The sequence below is a fragment of the Suricata suricatta genome, chromosome 3, assembly GCF_006229205.1.
Source record: "Suricata suricatta isolate VVHF042 chromosome 3, meerkat_22Aug2017_6uvM2_HiC, whole genome shotgun sequence".
NCBI classification, from domain to species: domain Eukaryota; kingdom Metazoa; phylum Chordata; class Mammalia; order Carnivora; family Herpestidae; genus Suricata; species Suricata suricatta.
The window spans coordinates 115162897-115186746 of record NC_043702.1 but is presented as its reverse complement, the minus strand read 5'-3'; the positions used below and the strand labels follow the sequence as shown (position 1 = coordinate 115186746).

Below are 23850 nucleotides of genomic sequence, written 5' to 3'. Positions count from 1 at the left end.
GGTCCGGCCTCTGCGGCCGGCGCGGGAGCGCAGAGGGGAGCGCGCGAGGGAGCTGCGGCGGGGGGCGGCCGGGACCTCGGGGGTGGGTGGGGAGTGGCTCCCAGGCCTCGGCCTGCGCGGGGCCGTGAGTGTCTCCCAGTCACCCGGGCCCGCTGGGGGTGGGCTGGGCGCGGCGCGTGCAGCTGAAGGGTCGGGCATTTAAAGGAGCAGCGCACGTGGGTCCGAGAGGCGCGGGCCTAGCGTTGTCCCCGCGCCCGGACTGCCTTGGCGCCCGGTCCGGGGGGCCTGCGGCACCGGGCCTCAAGCTCTGTGTCACGAGGCAGGGGTAGGCGAGGGTCTTCCCGCCCGGGTAAGGAACTGACCGCAGGTCGGGCCTGGAACCCGCGATCGATGCTGGGGTGCTCGGCCGTTTTATCAGTCTCTTAACAGCCGTGGGGAGGCTCCCAGCTTTTGAAGCTGAAGGAGCCTGAAGCGGAGGCTAATCCCGCCTCAAATTTTATCGATGGAAACACTCAGCCCATACAGCCAACGTGACTGCCCAAGGCCCCCCCGCCCCGGCAGGATATAGCAGAGCCAGGCTTAGAACCCGTTGTCTGGCCTCTCGCTCTGCTATCCAGCCCTGGCACCGGGCCTCAGCCCTTCGCCAGCTGGATGAAATGCTCCTGGGTATTGGATTAATGAGTGTCCCTTTGTAAGGTATGAACCGTTGGTTGGTGGGCTGATGGGGAACCCGAGACGCACCTCATCCACAGCTGTCGGAGAGCCCGCCTAACTCCATCTGCAGCCAGGGCTCCCCAGCCTGTCCCGACGGTAACTTGATCAGGACAGACCCAGGCTTCTGGTATGGATGCCCTTGATGTCCATTCTTTAGACACCTGCGCCTCCAGGGCTCTCCGCCAGGACTTTCGGCAGTAATTAAAGGCTCTGGATAAGCTGCTTCAGGTGTGGGAGGCTCCGGTTTCCCCGCGTGGGAGCCGGGAGGTGTGTCAGCAGCTGTGTGTGCCGGGACTCGATGGCTAAGGGGCGGGAGTCCTGGCGCAGCAGGGACTGGGGTGGGGGGAGGTGTCTTTTGGTCAGGGGCTGGCGGGGGAGGGCTTAGTGGAGCACTTTTTGCCAAGTGGGATAGATGTTGTTTCCGGTTTGCAGGGAACATTCTGGAGGTAGCTGTGCGTTAAGTCTGGAGTCATTGGTTCATGCCTGGGGATGGGCGTCCTGGTCCTATCGATTTGAGAAGGAGCAGGGTCAGAAAGAGCCTGAACGGAGGCTGCCATTCACACGTGACTGGAGGCCTGGTGTAGGTCACCATGCCTGTCACCCCTGCCCTCAATTCCCCAATTACTGCTCACAGCCCCACAGCACCCCGCCCCCCGGGGGACTGGGGTCTGCCAAATGAGAGACTCCCCCTACCTTGGTCTCTTGAGTTATCGATGATGATCATGACATAATACATCTTACTGTGTGGGTTTGTCATATACAATAATAAGCTCTTTGGGGCAGTCACAGATCTCTTGACACTTCCAGTCACACTGAAGTAGCTATTTTACCCTCTACAGAATGGGAAACGGGGGTGCAGGGGTTAAGCCACCTGTCCTTTCTTAGGTGACTGAGCACCAGGATTTGAACCCCGCTTTCTGGGTCTACATCTCTCAAGTTTTTGCATAGGAAGCTTCCCACATTAGCCCTCTACCCTTATTCCTGCCCCTGCTGCCCAGGACATTTCCTTTTTCTTTTTTTATTACTATTATTTTTTAATGTTTGTTTATTCTTGAAGAGAGAGAGATTGAGCAGGGAAGGGGCAGAGAGAGAGGGAGACACAGAGCCGGCAGCCCGGAGCCAGCTCGACGCGGGGCTCAAACTCAGCAGCTGCGAGATCATGACCTGAGCCAAAGTCAGATGTTTAACGGACTGAGCCACCCACGGGCCCCTATTTCTTTTTTTATTTTCAAAAATTTATTTTCTTAGAGAAAAGAGCGAGAGTGGGGGAGGGGCAGAGGGAGAGAAAGGTGATGGGCATGGAGGAGGGCACTTGTTGGGATGAGCACTGGGTGTTATATGGAAACCAACTTGACAATAAACTATGTCAAAAACTAATTATTTTATTAGAGAAAAGAGAGAGACAGAATCCCAAGCAAGCTCTGTGCTGTCAGCAAGGAGCCTGATGCAGGGCTGGAACCCCTGAACTGTGAGATTGTGACCTGAGCCGAAACCAAGAGTCAGATGCTCAACCGGTTGAGCCACTCAGGTGCCCTGACTGCCCAGGACATCGTTTCTCTGTGCTCTCCATTAGCGACTAAGTGATAAAGCAAAGGAAAAACAATTTTTTTAAAGTGACTAAAGCTTGGGGCGTCTGGGTGGCTCAGTCAGTTAAGAGTCCAACTTTGGCTCAGGTCATGATCTCGAAGTTCATGGATTTGAGCCTTGCGTCGGGCTCTGTGCTGACAGCTCAGAGCCTAGAGTGTTTTCTATTCTATGTCTCCCTTTCTCTGTGCCCCTCCCCTACATGTGCTGTGTCTCTCTGTCTCAAAAATAAATATAAAAAAAAAAAATTAAAGAGACCAAAGCAGTGTGTGTGTGTGTGTGTGTGTGTGTGTGTGTGTGTCTACTGAAGACAGCCTCGGCTAGTTTTCAGCTGTTGCTCTGACTTCTGGACACTGTTTATTGGTGACCAGCAGTACAGCCAGTGTTTCTGCTAGTATTTCCACCTGCCCCCGCCCCGCCCCGACTCCAGTGATTGGGGGAGGGTTGAGGGAGGGAATGTCAGGGCGCTGAAACCGGCACAGGCAGCCCCAGGCCAGGGCCTGGAAAGTTCTCCTCCCCTTAAGTTGGTCGGCTCGGAACAGGGGATTCAAGCCTTGTATGATCAGTGTCGGCCTCCAGGCCTGGGGATGGCGAGGCAGCCGTGGGAAAGTCCAGGGAAAGGGAAATTTCTAGTCCCTCTTCAGGAAAGACCAGACATCAGGGAGGAGATCATTTTGGTCCAGATTCTTCAGTGCCTGGAAGACCAGGATGCTTGCTTGTCTTTGCCAAAAAATAGGGTCATTCTGGAGCACGGGGAGAAAAAATGGAAAGGGTGCTCACCTTTCTGCTGTTCCTTAGCCAGAAAAATCTTGACTTTGTAGAAATAAAGGGAACACGTGTTTGCTCTAGAAAATTCAGGAAATACTTAAAAAAATTTTTTTTTTTAATTTTTGAGAGAGAGAGAGAGAGAGAGAGAGAGAGAGACAGCGTGAGCAGGGGAGGGTCAGAGAGAGAGGGAGACACAGAATCTGAAGCAGGCTCCAGGCTCTGAGCTAGCTGTCATCACAGAGCCTGACGCGGGGCTCGAGCCCAAGAACCATGAGATCATGACCTGAGCTGAGTCGGATGCTTAACCAATGGAGCCACCCAGGCGCCCCCAGGAAATATTTTTGAAAGAGTCACCTGTTAGCTCTCAGCCCAAAGAAAGCTGCCCGCAGCCTGCATTTCCTTACAGCACTCCAAGCACATACGTGTGTTCATGTATTAAAGTATCAGAGGCAGGAAGCTGGGGTTGAAGATTTGTATTTTCTTTTTTTTGTTTTGTTTTGTTAATGTCAGGCCTCCAGAATGTTCGCTTTTTGAGTATTCTTGGGAAATCAGGCTCAGTGGCGTGTTGAACGCGTTGAGTGTGCTGGTATCTAGTTCATCGGTGCTGCAGGACACCTTCTCACTTTCCCTTTTTAAAAAGGTGTATTCATTTACTTTTGAGAGAGAGAGCGTGTGTGCATAGGCACAAGTCGGGGAGGGGGACGGGTGGGGGGGGGGAGTAGGCAGGCTCCAGGCTCTGAACTGTCAGCACAGAGCCTGACATGGGGCTTAAACCCATGAACTGTGAGATTATGACCTGAGCTGAGATCAAGAGTTGGAGGCTTAACAACTAAGCCAGCCAGGAAGCCCCCCACTTTCTCTTTTTAATTGCCACCTAGAGGCAGTGCCCTAATTCCTTCCCCCTAGGCCATGCCCAGCCCCAGTAGCAGATAGAGAGCAGCTGACGCCTCCAGGGTGGAGTTGTGGGGTTGGGGACCGGAGACAGTGAGTTGGTGACCTCTTGCCTGTGTTTTGGAAAAGCTGTGTTAAAGACACGCACCTGCCCATGGCAAAGGCACATGCCTTAGAAGTATGGGGGTGCCCGCAGAGAGCCCACACGGGGTCCTGTGCCCTGCAGCCCACGGCCACTCCCCCAGTGTACGGGCCTCAGGGGTACCACAGGTCGACTGTGCGGAGGCCTGAATCGCCGCTGTGGCTTTGGTTGTGGCACTTCAGCCGGTGCCTTTCGTTCCTCTGGGTTTCCATTTCCTTCACTACCAAATTTGGCATGGACCAGAGAGAAAGCTACCTGGGGCCTGGGGACTTCTGAGCAGAAAAGGGCAGGCAGAGGCAACGGCAGAGCCTGGGTCAAGGTTTAGAGGCCCAGTCAGGGTCCCGATGGAACTCTGGTGGCTGAGGCTGCCTCCCAGTGTTGGGAGAACCTTCCGGCAAGCGAGTAAGGCCTGGGGCCAGTGGACAGATGCATGAAGATCAGCCAGGGCCAAACACCAGGTCCGCTGGCTAGGGCCAGGGAGGCAGGGAGTCTGTGGGGGCTTTTAAGGTGATTTTCTCTCTCTTGTGTCCCCTCCCCTGGTCTTGGGAAGACATGAGAGCCTCTGGGATTTTGTGATGCAGCCTTGTGACCCCAGAAAGTGGTCTGTTTAGAACCACACCACCCTCTTGGAACCTGAAGGCTCCTCGTTCAGTCAGGCCCCCTACAGAAAAGAAACCCAGTGCCCAGGCCCCTGACCTTTCTCCGTAGTGGCAGCCGTTCGTGGTACACACAGTAGGTCTCCGTTTGCTTTCGGAGCACTGATGTGTGTCTCTCCCCAACGATGGGCTGTAGAGTCTCTTTCCTATTGAGCTGCTTTGGCCTCGAATTTTAAGATCAGAGCCTTTAAGTGTCTCTGCAATGAAAAGAAGGTCGAGGAAGCTGGGTCCCTGGCCTTCCATAATCGAAGGAGCTGCTGACCCAGACACGGTGGGGGAATTCTCTGGGTCAGACTCCTGGGCTTGGCTCATTCAGCTTTTCCATCCCGTTCCACTGAACAGGAGGAAGTGGTAGATTTTGCATCCTACTTTCAGTCCCTGCGAAGGGCTGTCTTTCCTCCTATCCGCCCTCTGCGCCCTCCCCGGCAGGCCTCCTCCTCCAGGGAGAAGCTGGCCACCACGGAGGGCTGGTTGCTATGTGGTTAGTAGGATTCTGCCACCAACGCCCTGGAGCCTTTGCCACCAAAGGCTGGAGAGCCAGCCAGCCAGCCCCACCCCCGCCTGCTGGAGTCAGCCTCCCTGCGGCTGCTCCTGACGTCACTGGGGCTCTGATGTGCACAACATCCAGTGAAAGGTTGTTGATCTGCATATGTTTGGGTGGTTGTTTTCCCTACAGGGATTTCAGACTTCCTTCAGGCTTCAGTTCCACCTTACAAGCAAGAGGAGTGCCTCCCAACCACCCTATTCTCCGAGGCCAGGTAAAAAGGGAGGCTTCAAGAAGGACAGTGACCCCGGGGTCCACCTGTCCCCCCATCCCCACCCCCAGTCCAGCGAGGGCTCATGGGAGAGGGAAGATGGGAAGGAAGGCCACCTCCCTCTTGATACTTGGTGTTTCCCATTGAAAAATTAACGGCTTAAAAAAATAAAATCACAGACGATCCATGTTTATAAGAGGTTTGAGAGATGCAGGAAAACATGACATGACCCATGGTCTCCGCGTCCAGAGGTAACCGCACTTGGTGTTATTGTGCTGAATCTTGCTGGTCCTTCAAATATGTTCATTTTCTGAGATAATTCAGCTGGTTGTGTATGAAGTTTTGTGTCTCTCACCTGGGGTTTCCTGTTGTGTTGTTTCCTGTCGTGAACTAGCCATGTGACGGACCTCACCAGACAGACACGTCTCAGGCAGGCGTTTCTGTCATTTCAGTCTTTTTACAGTTAGAAACATCCACAGCAAACAGGTCTTTATGGGAACCCTGTATTCTTTTCTTAGGACAGATTCTGAGAAGTAGCATTTCGGGATCAAAAGGTATGAATGTTTTTATTTATCTATTTATTTATTTTTAATGTTTTATTTATTTTTTGAGAGAGAGAGAGAGAGAGAGAGAGAGAGAGAGAGAGAGTGTGTGAGCAGGGGAGGGGCAGAGAGAGAGGGAGACACAGAATCCGAAGCAGGCTCCAGGCTCTGAGCTGTCAGCACAGAGCCCCATGCAGGGCTCGATCCCATGAACCACGAGATCATGATGTGAGCTGAAGCCGGATGCTCTGCTGACTGAGCCCCTCAGATGCACCGGTGTGATTATTTTTTTTAAGAGTTCTTATTTTTAAATTTATTTTTGAGAGAGAGAGACAGCTCGAGCAGAGGAGGATCAGAGAAAGAGGGAGATATGGAATCCGAAGCAGGCTCCAGGCTCTGAGCTGTCAGCACGGAGCCCAACGCGGGGCTTGAACCCACCAACCATGAGATCATGACCTGAACTGAAGCTGGATGCTCAACTGACTGAGCCACCCAGGCACCCATAGCTTTTGATTCGGTGGCCCTCCTTCAGGAAGGCTGGACTGGTTGGTGCCGGAGGTGCTTTCAGACCTAGTTTTTCCACAGTCTCGGTTCTCGTCTGAGTTGGGCACTTGGGCGCTTTCTCCGCCAGGAGCCACCTTCTCACCCTGCAGCATTCTGGTCCCTCGAGCTGCTGGCCTTCTGCTTCCCTAGTCGCTGTCTGGTCAGATGGGTTTCAGGAGGATTGTCCCTTCTGTCATTCCCGATCCAGGAACTAGTAGTGCTGAGCGGCGCCCGCAAGCCGGGACAGGAGGTGGACTGGAGCTCGACTCTGCCATCCTTAGCTGGGGGCCTGGGAGCTGGCAACCCCAGGGAAGGCCTCCCCGCAGCCTGACGGCCACCCAGCGGCTGTCTCCAAGTGCAGACCCCCGGACCTTTGGTCAGCATGGAGCTGGGGAGCTGCACTTTCAGTAAGTGGTCTGGCACAGTGCTCAGAGCACAGACCCTGAGGGCTGGGTTCATGGGTAACTTTGAACCTAGCACGTCTTAGACCTTGTTTCCTCGTCTGTAAAATGGGGAAGCATTAGTGCCCAGCTCCCTGGTCTTTGGGCTCAGTGTCCCATCCCCTCCCCCTTCCCCCCTCCCGCTGTGCAGGGGGTGGGGGGAGCGGCTGGGCCACTTTGAGAAACAGCATCTTCAAGGACTTGGCCTTTCCCAAGGCCTTGGTCCCCTATCGGGTGTTCAGGGTTCCGAGAGGCACCTCACCTGTGACCCCCTGGCCACTAGGCCCAGAAGGTTGTGATTAGAGAGACCCCCTGCTCCCACAGCCACAGTAGCCACTCCTGGCCTGCAGTCCTGGCGGTCTTGGGTCCCGCCTCAGGAAGGCTTGGGAGGAGTTTAAAGAGCCCGACAAGGGGCGGAATCTGCCCAGGGAGCATTTGTCTTCCAGTGAGGGTGGCACACCTGAATCAGCCCTGACAGTCCCGTCAGCTCACCCGGCGGCTCGTCCTTCCAGAACATCAGGGGAATGCTGGGAGGCAGAAATTCTCTCTGGGGAATGTCTTGCTAGCTGCTGGCTGAAGGAATGGAAATTGGAAGGACTTGTTTTTTTAATGTTTATTTTGAGAGTGAGCAGGGGAGGGGCAAAGAGAGAGGGAGAGAGGATTCTAAGCAAGCTCTACGCTGTCAGTGCAGAGCCCGATGCAGAGCTCAGACCCATGAACGGTACAATCATGACATGAGCTGAAATCAAGAGTCAGACACTTAACTGCTTGAGCCCCCCAGTCGCTCCAGGACTTGGCCCCCTCCTCTCTATCCTCACCCTCCCCAAGAGATCCCCTTCTCCTTCGAGGAACGGTCTTTGCTCCCTGTCCATTTCCCTACTGCTTGGTAACTGGGAGCCCAGGACGCAGGGCGGCCTTCGATACTGTGGTTCTGAAGGCTGAGGTTGGTCCCTGCCTTCCATGATGCGCTGCACGCAGGGAACCTAGGTCTGTCCCTCCAGCCACTGCGCAGACTGGTCATAGGCACCCCAGGGGCCTGGGAGGAAGGGGAGGGAGATACAAACTGCACTGTTAACTCACATCCTGAGAACTGACATGCCAGGAAACAACGAGGTACTGAAGGGGCCCCTTTGCCCCCTTGTACCTGCTCCAGATGGGTCATGTGATCTAGCTGGAAAAACTTGGGCAGCTCTTCATCTCAGGTGCCCCTCCTTAAGTAAGACTGACCTCAGCCCTTGCCCCTTCCTGGGGTGGGCACCCCTCTCCAGCCTCCTTCCTCACCGCTTCCTGCCAGGTCCCCAGGCTTCAGCCACAGCACATTGACAGCTCCTGTGAGGTTGGGACAGCCCCTGTGAGGTCCCCCACCCGACACGATTATTTGTGAGGTTACTTCCTTCCAGGATGCCGTGGGTCCTTCCTCCTTGGCCCAAGAAGCTGTTGCTGACCCTTGGAGCACACTTCATGTGCCTCTGAACCCTTGAGACCTGAGAGGCTGGCAGAGGACGACTCCTCTCAATCTTAATCTTGACCTCAATGTCCATCTGGATCTTATCTGCAGGAGCTCGCCCCTCCCTGTTGTGTCACCTTCTTCCTCTGCTGGCACTCCTGCTCTGTGTCCCTTTATTATGGAAGTATAATGAAAGTACAGGGTCAGGTGTGCAGCGGGGCGATGCAGCGATTCCGTACATGTCTCCGGGTGCTTCCCAATTGGGTCCTGACCGGTGTCTCTTACTCCCCTCCACCTGTTTGCCCCCTCCCCCCAGCAACCACCCTATGGGTCTCCGTATTTAAGGGCTGGTTTCTTTGTTCCATTGTTTTGTCTCTCAAATTCTGCCTGTGAGTGAGGTCACAGGGTCTTTGTCTTTCACCCCACCCTCGCTCCAGTCTGTCTGCCCTGGGGTGGCTGGCTGGTTGTGAAGCCCCGCCCTTGTGCCTGCAGGTAGGAGATGGAGTTGAGGGCCCCTCAGGAGAAAGCCGTGGCCCCCTGTCAAATAGAGTAGGAGCTGGCTGACTAGAAGGAACCTGCCTCATTTGCAAATCACAAATCACAGATTGGGGCAACCTGCTGGAGGCCAATACTTTCTGTGTCCCTAGGGCCTTGAGGCTCAGGTGGTGGGAGAGCAGGCCTGCCCAGGAGACTGGCAGGGACAGCCAGGTCTGCCAAGGGTTGTCTGATGCTCTTCTAGGCCCTTCTGCCTCAGCGGCTTCCCTGTCCTGCTGCTGTAAGGACACTCTGCTGGGGACAGCACGGTGAGGCGGGGGCAGGCGACCCTGCTGTGTGGATGATCCAGCCTGGCCTTCCCCAAGGTCCTGCCCTCAGCTGTGCTTTGTCTGTCTGTCTGTCTGTCTCTCTCTCTCTCTCTCTCTCTCTCTCTCTCTCTCTCTCTCTCTCTCTCTCTCTCTCTCTCTCTCTCTCTCTCTCTCTCTCTCTCTCACACACACACACACGTGCCCACACTGCATGATCTTGTGTACTCAGACCCCTTTTTAAAAAAAATTAATGTTTATTTTTGAGAGAGAGACACACACACACACGGAGTGGGGGAGGTGCTGCGAGAGAGGGAGACACAGAATCTGAAGCAGGCTCCAGGCTCTGAGCTCTCAGCACAGAGCCCAAACTCACAAACCTCGAGATCATGACCTCAGCTGAAGCTGGACATTTCACTGACTGAGCCCCTCGGGTGCCCCTCCTTGACTTTTTCTAACTCGTTCATGGATCAGACCCTGTCTTTCCCCGGAGTTGCTTGTCCCCTGCCTGTGGCTCTGTGCCTGGCTGCCATCCTAGAGTCCATTCTGTCTCTCCCCCACATCCTGTGCTGACTGGTGTCCCCCCAACTCTTTCTGCATCCAGTCCCTTCATCACATCCACCCTACTGCCCTGAGTCAGCGTCCGTCCATCTCCCACCATGTCTTCAGGGGGCCGCCTCCCCTTCTGTGCCTCGGGAGGTGCTGAACACCCCCACACTGGCCTAGGGGGCCATCACACCTCCACGGCCCCGAGTCGCACGCTCCTTCGTGCCATCTGCCCTTCCTCACACCTGGAATATTCTGGGATGGGATCTTCTCTAGAAAACGGCCCGATCTCTGAGATCAACTCCCATCTTTGTGCTTCTGTACATCTCGGTGGACACTTAAGTCACACTGGATGGTGGTTGGTCTTTTTTTTTTGTCTCAGTAATTTTTTTAAAGCTTATTTATTTTTTTTTGAGAGACAGAGAGAGAGAGAGAGAGAGAGAGAACAAGCAGGGGAGGGACAGAGAGAGAATCCCCAGCAGGCTCCACACTGTCAGTGCAGAGCCTGAGGCTCGAACCCATGAAACCAATATCATGACCTCAGCCGAGATCAGGAGTCGGATTCTCAACTGGCTGAGCTGCCCAGAGCCTGGTTGTTTTGTTTTGTTTTGTTTTTTTTCCCAAGGACAAAAGTACTTCTCCTCCATCTTCATGTCCACAGAGTTCAGCACCGGCTAAGGTGGCTGTGGCGATGTAGGTGCTCAGTGGGAGTTTGCTGATTGCATGAACAAGGGTGCTGACAGCTTGGAGTGGCCATGACTTTTCTAGTGGGGTGGCTCGCCTGTGACCAGCATCTCCTCAGGCTGTCCCCTGAGAGGCTGCGCCGGCCATGCAGGCAGGTCCTGGGAAGTCCCCCCACATGTGCGTCCTGGATGGTTGTCAGGCAGGACCCTCGTCCCGTCACCGGGCATCTCCGGCCACACCCTCAGCCCTGTGGTGCCTTTGTCCTGCAGGAGGGTGGACTGAAGCCCCCTGTGCTCCTCTGCAGGCGCTTCTGAGGCAAGGCCATGCTCACGTTCATGGCCTCGGACAGCGAGGAGGAAGTGTGTGACGAGAGGGCATCCCTGATGTCGGCCGAGAGCCCCCCGCCACGCTGCTGCCAGGACGGCAGGCAGGGCCTGGAGGACGGAGACGGTGCTGACCCATGGGTAGGTCATCGCCGGTGGCCACAGGCCTCCAACCCAGCCCCAGGCTCCTGGACCTTGAGACATACCCGGATGCCAGTGGGAGGGGACAGGGAGGGTAAGGATTGGTGGCACAGTGGGCCCTGGTTGGCGAGGGCTCCGTGGTAGACGGCATGTCCATGGGCTGCACGGTTGTCCCCTGCCCCCACTAGGCAGGTACCCCTTCCTTAGCACAGGTGCAGGGCGGTAGGGGGAGGGTAGCACAGGCTGAGGGGGGGTGGGAGGCACTGTGGAGGATGGGGGGCCAGGGTATCCTAGACTGGAGGGCTTGTCAAAACCAGGAATGTCTTCCTCGATGTTCGGGAGCCTGGAAGTGTGAGCTCAGGGTGCTGGCAGATCCAACATCTGCGGGAGGGTGGGGAGCTCTGGGCAGGGGGGCGGCAGGGCGGGTGTGCTTTATAAGGACCCTTATCCCTTCAGGACCCTCCTGACCCAGTCACCTCCCCAAGGCCTTCTTCTAGGGGCCGTCACATTGGGGGCCAGGGGCCAGCGTGTGAATTTGGGGCAGGGACACAGACGCTCTGGTGATGTCTCTGCAGCCACGGGGCAGGAGGTTATAACTTCATGAAGTGGGGAGTCTTCTGGGGGAGTGTCACCCACCCCTCCCCCATCAGGGCAAAACATCATCCGAATTTGCCTGAAACCCTTTTCCGTTTTGCCCGGTACAGTATTTAAAATGCGGAATTTTCCCCTCCCAGCCAGTCTCAGTCCCTGTGGCCGAAATCGAAATCGAAATTCATTTCTTCCCTCCTCGGAACTCCACAGCTCAAGGCCACCGCCCAACCACCCTTACCACGCCTCTGTCTTGTCTCCCGGAGCTTTTGTGCATTTTAGTTGTTTCCATGCCTGTTCGTCTAGGCTTCTCCTTCTCAGCCCAGTGTCCAGCTTGCAGTTCTCTCTGTAAAGAGCTGATCCTGAAGCCACAGTCATTTTGAATTTTTGTTTCCCTTGGCTTTGTCTTTGGCGGTTAATCAATTAACAAGCAGCGGATGGCCTTGAATCAGCACCATTTCCAAACAGATTATTTCTGGTCAGTTTGGGCCAGTGCCTGCAGGTGTCCTACGCCCCTCCGCCACCTGCTGCTATATGCTGTCCCACCTTCCTGTAGCTCGGACCACCCACCCCACCCCCACCCCCCGGCCCCCAGCTACCCCCAGGGACTTGGCTCCCAGTTAACAAGTCTGCTTCACAGTTGCCAGTTTTGAGTGCCTGATTTTGGGGAGGAGGGGGCAGGGAGGGGCACCTTACAACCAAAGACAGTCCCCACATGTGCTGACTATTCAAGAAGGTGGTTTGTCAGCCGACCGGGAATGTTTAACGTCTGTTTTCCTCCCTTGTCACCTGGCTGGTCCCCTCCCGTGTCAGTGTGGCCCCTGGAACAGAGCAGAGTGGCATCTGAGTCGCTGAACTGAGAGAGGGGGATGATGCTTAGAGACATTCTAGGTCCGCCAGCTGTGCATCCTGGGCCTGCAGCCCGCCCCCTTCTGTGGCCGCTGTGGTCCCTTTCCTGCATTTGTGGCAGCTAGTGCCAGCCCTGAGTCTTCCCTAGTTGTCCTGGTAAACCTTTCACCTGCCCCGCCCCCCTCCTCTGCCTAGTTGGTTCTTCCCTCTTCGAAGCAGCATTAAAGCTTCTCATTTCCCATTGCAAAACACCCCTGCGCTGCATTGGCCGGCCAGCAGGGGTGGGGGGCATCCCGTGGCCCTCACCCTGTGGCTTTCCACAGAGAGGCCAGGACAGTGAGGACGACTTTGACGAGGACCCTGACCACTATGTCTGCGGTGGGGTCCCCGGGCAGCCCTCGGGCCTGGAGGAGGAGCTGACCCTCAAATACGGGGCGAAGCACGTGATCATGCTCTTCGTGCCCGTGACGTTGTGCATGATCGTGGTGGTGGCCACCATCAAGTCTGTGCGCTTCTACACAGAGAAGAATGGACAGCTGTAAGTCGGGGAACAGGGTGGGTCAGGCTCACTGCAACTGCAGCCCCACGCCAGCCGCAGGTGCGAGGCTGGGCCGAGAGCCTCATGGCTCCATGCTCTGGTCCCGTCCACTGCCTCCTGGCTGTGTGACCTGCCTAGGCCTTTTTCTGACCACCCCCTGCCTGAGTTTCCTCGTTTGTATAATGGGTGTGATGCCAGGAGAGTTAGGCAGATTGATGCATGCACAGGGCTTATGGCAGTGCCCACCACGGTGCAGTGCTTAGGCTCGCTGGGTTTCACGATGCAAGGCCAGTGCTTGCCCTGTGGCCTGAGCAGTGGCACCAGTGTGCCCTGTGAAGAGTGCCCGGACCCGTGGTTTGCTCTCTGGGCCTCTCCGGAAACCCGAGTGTGAGCCAGGTGGTTTCTTAGTTTGCTTGCAGCCTCGAGAGGGAGGCTTTGAGCACTTTTGTGGAAGGGGCACAGAGGGGCAGCAGCAAGAAGGCTGCCTCTGCCTGTCACCTGCTCCCCTGGGGCCTCGCGGCTGCTGCTGGCCTCCTCCAACTCCAAACCTTGCGGTTACAGTTTTTGGTTTGGGAGCTCTCCTTTCATTTGGGTTTGGTTTTTTCAAAGAAAGGAGCAGAGGGGAAGCCTCGCCCCTGCAGGCTGGTTGGAGGGGTGGTCAGGCTGGGCCCACAGAGCAGGTGGGGGCACTCAGTGGGCAGCCCCAACGGGGACAGAGCCAGAGCAAAGATGGCCTCCTGAGTGTTTTGGCTGCATGTGTTGGGTGGGGTGAGCACTGGGCTGAGTGTGGGTGTTTGCTGGGTGCCCTGGCCAGCAGGAGTGGGGAGGGCTTGGGGAGGGGGCGGCCTGGTGGGGAAAGCACCTGGGGATGGGGAGGAGCCTCGGGATGCTGGGGAGGAGGGGTCTGGGGCAGGGAGGGGGAGGCCTGGGGGGCCCCTTCCTTGCCCACCGGGTCTCGGGTACCAGGCTGAGGTTGGGTGGCTCGTGGGCAGGGCCTATGGAGCAGGCAGGGAGCAGAGTCTGCAGCCCGCCGTCTCCCTCAGCATCTACACACCATTCACCGAGGACACGCCCTCTGTGGGCCAGCGCCTCCTAAACTCCGTGCTCAACACGCTCATCATGATCAGCGTCATTGTGGCCATGACCATCTTCTTGGTCGTGCTCTACAAATACCGCTGCTACAAGGTGAGTGCCCGCCCTGTGGCTGCCCTGCTCTGCCCACCGGCCCTGCCCTGCTCACAGAGCCACCTGTGGCCAGGGCGTGGCCTGCCCCAGGGTGAATTGCCTGCTGTCACCGTCCTTACGCAGAATCCCACCTGCCTGGGCCCCTCCCTGCAGTGTTGAGAGAAGCCATCTGTTCTGCTTTAGGCTCCCTTCACCCCATCATTCCCTTTCCCTGTGACTCTATTTCACCTTCCTGTTTCCCCCTGGGCCGGGTGTGTAGGGCTGGTGCTGATCGCAGGCACAGGCCCAGGGGGTGGCCAAGGATTGGAGGCTCGCCTGGCCTTATCGCATAGACACCGTCTCTCCCGGGGGACGCCAGGAGCTTTAAGATATGGGTTTTTTTTTTTCTTTATTTTTTTTAATTTTTTTTTCCATAATATTTTATTGTCAAATTGTTTTCCATACAACACCCAGTGCTCTTCCCCTCAAGTGCCCTCCACCATCACCACCACCTGTCTTCCCCCCTCCCCCCTCCCTCAGATGTGGGTTTTAAGCTTTTCTCCTGAGGGGGGATTTTTCCAAGCCCCAGTGGCCTGGAAGGAAGACCACTAGGATTGCCTGATATAAAACCGTCCCCACGAGGCTTACACAGCTCTTTGTACCCAGGCTACAGCCTATGCGGAGCAGGGGGAGAGTGAGGAGGCTCAGAGCAGGGACAGGAGCCCATCCCCACCAGGGCTACGTGAATAATTATCTGTGCAAATAAGGTGGTTTTAAGTTGGGCTGCGAAGCCTAGTGGTGGAGGGGTGGGTCCCAGTCAGGTTCTAGGACACTCTGACAGGAGGTGACCGTGGTCCTGGGTCCTGGGTGAGGGGATCAGCACATGGTAAAGGCTGCCACGTACATGGCGTGGCCTGGGCTGCCCCTTCCTTTCAGGTAGACCCCATTCTCACTGAGGTCCCCAGGGACCCAAGCTGGTGTCTGAGGGGTCCGACCTTTGGGGGGCAGGCGGTGGTAGTGACACCACTGTGTCACTTGGGCTCAGCCCACCATCAACCTTGACCCTCCCTTGGTGGCCAGGATAGAGGCACATGTCTCTCTGAGGATCGGTTTGTAGACCCTCAGGTGGGAGACCCCCCTGCATTGCCCAGAAGGACTGGCCACTAACCTAGCACCCCAGTGAGTCTCCTGGCCCTTAGTTCTGCCATTTTCTCTGCGTATCCTTGTGGCTACCTGGCAATACATTTGTACGTTTATCGGCTACTGGCACTCGGCATATGGGCAGGGACCCCATTGGCCTCTTCCCTGGATTCTAGTGGCTGCCGGTGACAGCTGTCTAGGACCATGCCTGCTGGTGACAGTTGTCCAGCACATCCTCTCTCAGTTAAGGAACAGATGTCTGGCTGCTTGGACATGAGGGATTTTCACCCCATGCGCTTGCTGGGTGACCTTGAGAGAGCTCCGTGAATTTCTTTGCCCCCTTTATCTGTCACGCGGCCACCCAGTACTTTGGAGCGTGCTTCCAGAGGCGCCTAACTCAGCCTCGCAGGCTTGGGTGCCAGTCACAAGGAGCTGGGAGCCTGTGGTCACAGTGCCCATGTCTGTTGTCTAGTTTATCCACGGCTGGTTGATTATGTCCTCGCTGATGTTACTGTTTCTCTTCACCTACATCTACCTTGGGTAAGTGCCCTGTGGGCAGCAGGCTCTTTAAGGCCACTGCCCGTGATACTCGGATGGGGGTGGGGCGGGGTCCCTGCAAGCTCCAGACCCTCCCCCTTATCGCAGCTCTAACAGCTGGCCCTCTGATCCCTTCTCCCGTGGCCTCGACATACATCAGTGGCACATACATCAGTGGTGCTCCACAGCAGGCCATCCGTCCCTTTGTGGTTCCTGATTGATAGATTTGTATTTATTTTAGAGAGAGAGAGAGAGGGAGACCGTGAGTACGCAGGGGGAGGGGGCAGAGAGAGGGAGAGGGAATCTTAAGCACGCTCCCAAAGGGGCTCGAGCCCAGGACCCTAGGATCAGGACCTGAGACGAAATCGAGTTGAATGCTCAGCCGACGGACTCCCCTAGGCGCCCCTGGTTGCTGATTTAAAACAAATGAGCCCAGAGGACGATTTCCATGAAGCCAAGAGGGATGTAAATCCTTAAAATTTGGGGCACCTGGGTGGCTCAGTTGGTTGAGTGTCCAACTTGGCTCAGGTCATGATCTCACAGTTCGTGGATTCGAGCCCTGCATCAGGCTCTGTGGTGACAGCTCAGAACGTGGAGCCTGCTTCTGATTCTGTGTGTCCCTCTCTCTCTGCCCTTCCCCTGCTCATGATCTGTCTCTCTCTTTCAAAAATAAATAAATGTTTTAAAAAATTTTTGTTTTAAATCCCTTAAAGTTTATATTCTCGACTTTGGGCCAGGCCTGGGTACTTCCTCATTGTCGGGAAAGTGATGTGCTCTCTCGCCCTTGATTTGGGCTATCAGCCCAGGGGCCCCAAGAGCCTGGAGGGACATGGAAAACTGTCTGCCAAGGACCTTTTTCTGGAGCAGAAAGTCTTCCGGGCTATACCAGCTCACGTTTACGTGAGCCAGTCCGAGGATGAGATGTTGGTATCCTCTCCACCTCGTTCTAGGAAGTATTTCCAGTGGGCGGTTGTAGGGCTCACCGAAACAGGGAAGGGGCCATTAGCAAGTGAAGCCAAGGGGTGGAAAAACCCAGGATGGGACTTGATGGTTGAGGAGCGTGGAGTGCTGGACTGTGTCTGGTCGGGTCTCCTATCTCCACCGAGTTCCCCACTGCACACGCTTGCCGTTGGTGGTGCAGGGAAGTGCTCAAGACCTACAACGTGGCCATGGACTACCCCACGCTCTTCCTGACCGTCTGGAACTTTGGGGCGGTAGGCATGGTGTGCATCCACTGGAAGGGCCCCCTGGTCCTGCAGCAGGCCTACCTCATCATGATCAGCGCCCTCATGGCCCTGGTGTTCATCAAATACCTCCCAGAGTGGTCTGCATGGGTCATTCTGGGCGCCATCTCCGTGTACGGTAGGCGGGCTCAGGTGGGTGGTGAGGCTGCTGGAGGGCGGGCGGGGGGGTGACATCCAGGGTCGAGTCCCGTGGTGGATGTTGAAAGGCACCCCCCCCCCCTCAACCAAAGCTGGGTGGCCTCCCCTGAGGGCCTCGCCTTTGTGAGATGCGGGGGACTCCATGCGGGCCTTTGGGCTGTTGACATGGTCACAAATAATAGCGAATGTGTGTGAGCGTTGGACACCTCGGAAGTTGTTTCCTTTGCAGTAGCCATAGGGCCAGGCACAGGACCTATAAATGCCCAGCACCCGAAATGTTAGCTGCCGTTTAACTAGAGTCGGTGTGATTCTTGTCTCTGGTGCTGTGACTTCCATCTAAGGGTAAGGATTTGAGGCTCAGGGAAGTCGGATGGCAAGCCCACCATCGGGGTCCCACACAGCGATTCCTTTTGTGCAGTCTGCCCGTTGGGACCCCGTTCTGGGCTTCAGCCAGGACAGACTCTCAGGGCCGTGGCTGGAAACTGGGGGACCAAGACCTGGCATGCAGCATACACCCCGGGCCTCCCCCAAGCCCCAATGTTAGCAGCCGGCTTTGCTCTGGGGCTGCGTGGGAGTAAACATCACAGGGTAACGACCGCGGATCTTTGTCCTCCCAGATCTTGTGGCTGTGCTGTGCCCCAAGGGGCCACTGCGAATGCTGGTGGAAACTGCGCAGGAGAGAAACGAGCCCATATTTCCTGCCCTGATTTACTCCTGTGAGTGACCCCTGCGGCTCCTCCTGGGAGCCCTCTTCCTGCCCCTGGGGTCTGAAGGTGGCCTGCAGTGGGAGGCAGAGTTCCCAGGGGGATTGTTTCTCTTTCCCTGATCAAAGGCAGGATGTGACCTTGGTGATCCCATGGGGGCTCACCTGCTGGGGGCAAAGACAGGCTGTGCTTTCACACAGGAAGACGCCTAGAGGGTTAGGACAGGTGGGGCCCACAGCTGCGGCCAGCCAACCTCCACGCCCTCCCCTCAGCCTCCCACACTCCTGAGAGGGTCCTTTGGGGAGGGGCTCCTGAGGACAGGGGCCTGGCATGCAGGGTGCATCTGCTTCTCACTGGGCTCCCCTGACATCTCTGTGGCTGTCGAAGTCTCCGAAGGGAAGGCATATCGGGGTGGGGGGCGGGTGGGGGGGAGGTGCATGCAGCTGGCCACTGGGCGGGATTTGGGTTTTGGCATATGCGTCAGCGGATGTGTGGCAGGTCCCTGAGTTGTGGCGAGTGCAACGCTGGACTTTGGGGCAAGGCCCCGGGCCTCATGGGGAACCGTGTGCACGCTGGCCGGAGTGCCAGGTCATCTCTAAGGCAGAGCAGAGCTTGTGGTGGGAGCCGTGGCAGGTGGTCCACAGCCTGAAAGCACATTCTAGGCCCCCTCTTGGAAGGAGCAGAGACCATGTGTGGGAATGCGGAGATGGTGCCCAGACTTGTGTTCAGCACCTCTGTGCTCTGGGGGCACACATTCCTGGAGGGGGGACCGCAGCTAAACAGGCTCTAGTATGTCAGGAGGCCAGGAGTGACACTCAGTGGAAGGAAGGGGTGGGGGAGGGGGGGAGGGACCTGAGTATGTTAGGGTGGTGGGGGAGGCTCTCTTGCGGAAGGCAGTCAAAGAAGTCTCTTGTTATAACGTGGCATCTGACCAGAGACTTGCCTCAGGAAAGCCCTGGGACAGAATTCAAACCAAAGGCCTGGAGTGTGGGGAGCAGAGCAGCTGGGGCAGAAGGGGGCAGGTCCAGATACGCTGGGCCCTGTGGGCCATGGCAGGGACTGGGCTTTTCCTCCGGAGTGGGCTTCGTGGCCATGGAAGGTTTTGGATCCACCTGAGATTACGTTTTAATGGGATCACGAAGGTGGCTGAAGGGAGAACAAAAGGCATGGGGTCAGGGATGAAAGTGGAGCCGGATCTGAGGGCAGAATGACCCCCCCTCCCCAGGGGAGAAGGGCAGGTGCCCCAGGGCAGCAGTAGAGGCAGTGAGGTGCGATTGGGTTCTGGAGAGATCTTGGAGGCAGAAATGCCAGGATTTGGGGTGGCCTGGGTGCTGGCTGTGAGCATGCTGTGGATCTGAGCAGCGAGGGGTTGGAGCCTGGTATGGGGAGGAGATGACCGGGCACTGGGGATGCTGTGGAGAATGTTCCGGGCTAGACTTACTCAGGGCAACACCAGACGGAGACCTGGACAGACTCGTAGGATAGGAGTTGGGGGGAGAGTTTCCGGGCTAGAGGGAGAGGGAGAGGGAGAGCGCGCGCGCACAAGCAGTGCCCCGATCCACCCTGGATGCATGCCCGGGGGAGCAGAAGTAGAGTCTTGAGCAGGTGTCTGTCTGGTAGCCGATGGGTGCGGCAACGCTGCTCTCTGCCAATGGGTGGGTGGTCAAAGGTGGTGCGGGCAGGTACAGATGCGGGCGGGGCGCTGGTACAGATGCAGGGGTGGTGTGGCGGGGGGGGCATGTGCAGCGAAGCACTGTTCAGGCCCCAAAAGGAAGGAGATTCTGACCCGTGCTACGTGGATGTATCTTGAGGACTCTGCTCCGTGAATTCAGCTAGTCACAGAAGGGTAAATCGGTGTGACCCCCCAAGCCCCCTCCAGTGAGGCATCTGGAGGAGCCAAATTCATAGAGCTGGAACAGGGACATGGGGGCGTTAGAGGTGCTAGGGGGCCTGAAAGTGCTGCAGGCAGACCATTAGGAGGGCTATTGCCCAGCAGTGTGAATACGCTTAATGCTCCCGAGGCATCCACTGAATGGAGGTCACAATGCACGGTTCACATGAGTGTGTCTTACCATGATGAGACAGAAACACAATTAGCTTACCCGACTGTTCCCTGCTAACATTTTCTTCCTCGGTTCTGTGAGGAGACAAAAAAGAAGACCAGAAAAGGCCTTGTCCAGGCCCCTCCTCCAGTGGCAGCCCGCCTCACAAGGGGCGGGAGCAGGTATCTGCTGGAAGTGAGCGTCCCGCGCAGGCCTTCTGGGGCCGCTACAGTCAGCAGCCCCTGAGCCCCTCTTCCTTGCCTCCTTCCCCAGCCGCCATGGTGTGGACGGTGGGCATGGCCAAGCTGGACCCCTCCTCCCAGGGAGCCCTGCAGCTGCCCTATGACCCAGAAATGGGTGAGTGCCAGGAGGCTGGCAGCCCCTCGTCCCCAGGCCTGCTGACCTGTGCCAGCTCAGCCCTGCCTGGTCTCCCCCGGGCTGGGGGGCAGGGCAGAGCACAGGTGGGGCTTGGAACCTGTGCCTCAGCCCATTGGTTTCCTCCCCAACCCTCGTATGTGTGTCGGAGGGCATTCCTCTCTGTCCAGGGCTGGGCTGGGCTCAGGCTGGTTCCCCAGAGATCCGAGGTTCCTCTGACTGGACTTTTGTCTCTCTCCCTCGCCCCCACCACCCACACTGATGGTCCCATTCTCTTCACCGCCACCCAGAGGAAGACTCCTATGACAGTTTTGGGGAGCCCTCATACCCTGAAGTCTTTGAGCCCCCGCTGCCTGGTTACCCCGGGGACGACCTGGAGGAAGAGGAGGAAAGTAAGGCATCTGTGTCCAGATGGTCCGCGTGTGCCCAGGGCGGGGGCAGAGGGTGGAGATGCAGAGCACAGGGTTTTTCTAATAAAGAAGTGATTGAAAAATAAGAGACAAGGATGCAGAGCAGGAAGGCAGGGGTGGAATGTGAGAGGGAGACGGACGGACAGATCACAATGAGGATCGGTGAGTTTGAGGACACGGAAAGCAGGTTCTGTGAGAGGGTGAACTGTGGGCTCGCTTGGCACCAGCCAGAGAAGTCAGCTGAAACAGAGAAGGGTCTGGTGGCGGGAGGGATGGCATCCTGCCAGGGGCAAGGAGCCCCCATGCCCAGGAGTGGGGGGAGAGAGGAGATGAGGCAGCAGGCGTGTTCCTTAGATGTATGCTTTGTCGTCCATGGCGAACACTTACTCTGTTAACAAGCACACTGGGCCATCCTTCTAGAGGAAACTGGTCTTCGACCTCCCATTTACTGTCTGTTTAGTGGCTGTGCTCACCTACCTTTTTTTTTTATGTTTATTTATTTTTGAGAGAGACACAGAGCATGAGGAGGAGAGGGGCAGAGAGTGAGGGGGAGACACAGAATCTGAAGCAGGCTCCAGGCTCTGAGCTGTCAACACAGAGTCCAGCATGGGGCCCGAACCCACAGACCATTGAGATCATGATCTGAGATGAAGTTGCTTAACCAACTGAGCCCCCCAGGTGCCCCAGCACCCACCTACCTTTAAGGGGAAGGCTCGCCATACGAGCTCTGGGCATCGTTCGTGTCCTTGAAGGCAGTGAAATTTGGTATAAAAACATAGATCTTAAACTCAGCACTGAATTGTATAGCCTCCTGCTGACCCGCCAGTACTTTCTAGTTGTGCTTTTCTTACCCAGCTGAGTGCCAAGCGTCAGTTTTACCTGAATTGTCAGAAATGCCAGCTTTTTCGCAGCCCAGACAGCTGGTCAGCCCATTCGAGCGCCCCCATTTCCCATTGGCTGCCATTGCGGGGCAGCCAGGGCTCGGGTTGCTGATGGCTCTCACGGTCTTCCCCGCACAGGGGGCGTGAAGCTCGGCCTGGGGGACTTCATCTTCTACAGCGTGCTGGTGGGCAAGGCGGCAGCCACAGGCAGCGGGGACTGGAACACCACGCTGGCCTGCTTCGTGGCCGTCCTCATCGTGAGTGGCCCGGGGGTCTTGTGGGGGGTTTTCAGGGGCTGAGGTCCCTCAGAGGGGCAGAGTGATGATGGGGGGTCAGGCAGGGTTGCCGGGAAGAACCTCGAGATGAGGCCAGGCTTACAGGAGGCTCTGAGCCAGGGAGGCCCGGATGGGGGGCTCCCGCATCACTGACTGAGCACATGGTGCTGCCAGGGGCGTGGCCAGCCTTGAGTTCGGTCCCAAGGTGCCTGTGGGGTGGAGGTGATGACTTACGGTTTACGGAACTAGAGAGAAGCATGTCCTCACACAACCTGATACGGGACTCAATCTCACCAACTCTGAAATCAGGACCAGAGCCGAAATCAAGAGTCTGGCGCTTAACCGACTGAGCCACCCAGTGGCCCCTCATCCAGTTCTTTATAAATAGCCGTCCCCGGGGGAGGGCTCTACCACAGGTCACATGTGTCACGGCCATAGCCACACCAGGCAGGGAGCCTGGGAGACGAGGGCCGCTCTGGGAGTGGGGCTCATGTAGGTGTTACAGGGGCTGAGCTCCCTGGAGGACCCGGGAAGAGGGAGTCTGAGACTGTTGTCCGACAGGCCCTACAGCAGTGCTGAGCCCAGGGTGGGAGGGGGTGGGGGGAGACATCGCTAACTGCCGCACCCCCTCCTCACCACATCCACACCTGCGGTCACCACCTCCCTCCGTGTCCGCAGGGTCTGTGTCTGACCCTCCTGCTGCTGGCCGTGTTCAAGAAGGCGCTGCCCGCCCTCCCCATCTCCATCACGTTTGGCCTCATTTTTTACTTCTCCACGGACAACCTGGTGCGCCCTTTCATGGACACCTTGGCCTCGCACCAGCTCTACATCTGACCGCAGCCTGGGTGCTGTGGGTTGGTGGCCGCAGCGAGTCGTACCAGGTGCCCCCTGTGGAGTTTCACACTCCAGTGCCATATATTTCCGAGACTTCTCTTTCCTTAACGAGTAATAAAGAGAAGGAAGTGTCGTGTTTACCTGGCGAAGAGCAAGAAGCAGGTTTTTGGTGCTCGTTGTCTGGTCGCCGGAGCATGGCTCACCAACTGAGGGACCGAGGACGGCCGTACCGTTGAGGATGGTGTGGCGAGGCCACCCGGCCCGGCGCCACAGCCCGGGGCAATCCCAGGGCCAAGGTGAAGGAAGGGACCAGGAGTCTGTGCTGGCCATGGTGCTAGGCTCCTACCCATCGTGGCCACAGAAGGACGCCGGTGTGCCCTGCGTGGAATGTCCCCAGTGCTTCTGTCTGTTAACGTCATTGTTATTTTATCACCTTCCCAAGCCGAGTCCTGTTCTCGTTTGGCTGTTACTGCTGTGAAGTGGCTTCATATTAAAATCAATAAATAAGTGAATTCTATCGGAATGCTGGACTCAGTCTGTTTGTAAGCGCTGCCGCCCCTCCCTGCATCCTGTGACTGCTCCAGGGTCGGAGGGGACACACACCCCATCTCTGCAGTCATTTCTCCAACTGGCTTTCTGAACCAGGTTGTGTGTGGGGCGAGGGGAGCCCGACGGCCCACAGCTTGGATGTGTGCGGGGTCGCTGGCCCTGGGCAGACCCTGCGGTGGCACCTGTCAGGTGCCTTAATGAACCAGCGTGCTCTGGGGGCCCGTTCTCGGGAACCCCGCTGTCATCCCTTCTGCGGCCACCTCTGGGTGTGGCGGGGGTGGGCCGGCCAGCATCTCCCTTCCCCCCTCCACGTCATCCAGGGTCATGCAGAGAGTTTCTGTCTGGGCCATCCTGACTGCAGCCCGAGTCCTCGTTCCTGAAATAACATGAGTGCCCTGCAGCTGGGTCACCATCGTGAGAGAACAAGACCGTGCATCTCCATGGCTGACAGTCCTCGCTGTTCCCTGTGTTTGTGAAAGAGCCGAAGGCACTAGGGAGCCCAGAGGCCAGACGTGGACTGAATCTGGACACTGTGACTGGTGGTGACTGGCGGCAACTAGCTCAAGGTCAGGGCCCAGGTGGTGGCATCACAGCTGGGAAAGCCAG

The 23850-nt window shown here is 57.0% G+C and overlaps 1 protein-coding gene across 5 annotated transcripts; it reads left to right on the top strand.

Annotated features, from left to right (window-relative positions):
• Positions 1-615: 615 nt before the first annotated feature.
• PSEN2 (presenilin 2) lies at positions 616-23218 on the top strand. Of its 5 annotated transcripts, none has more exons than XM_029934888.1 (14): positions 616-696; positions 5432-5513; positions 6029-6064; positions 6804-7002; positions 10817-10976; positions 12737-12951; positions 13944-14136; positions 15728-15795; positions 16934-17154; positions 17792-17890; positions 20194-20277; positions 20586-20687; positions 21725-21843; positions 22540-23218. In XM_029934888.1, exons 5-14 carry the CDS (start codon positions 10836-10838, stop codon positions 22693-22695), a joined length of 1398 nt encoding a protein of 465 aa, XP_029790748.1. In that variant the 5' UTR covers positions 616-696; positions 5432-5513; positions 6029-6064; positions 6804-7002; positions 10817-10835; the 3' UTR covers positions 22696-23218. The 5 variants fall into 5 exon arrangements, with proteins under 5 accessions (XP_029790748.1, XP_029790751.1, XP_029790749.1 ...); XM_029934892.1 differs by having other exon boundaries at positions 619-696; positions 13995-14136; XM_029934891.1 differs by lacking the exon at positions 6029-6064.
• The last annotated feature ends 632 nt before the right edge of the window (positions 23219-23850 follow it).

Coding starts and splice junctions, on each gene's coding strand:
- PSEN2 (XM_029934890.1), top strand. CDS start 10,836: ATGCTCACGTTCATGGCCTCGGACAGCGAGGAGGAAGTGTGTGACGAG. Junction 10,977..12,736: donor GAGACGGTGCTGACCCATGG/GTAGGTCATCGC, acceptor GGCTTTCCACAG/AGAGGCCAGGACAGTGAGGA. Junction 20,278..20,585: donor GCCCTATGACCCAGAAATGG/GTGAGTGCCAGG, acceptor ACCGCCACCCAG/AGGAAGACTCCTATGACAGT.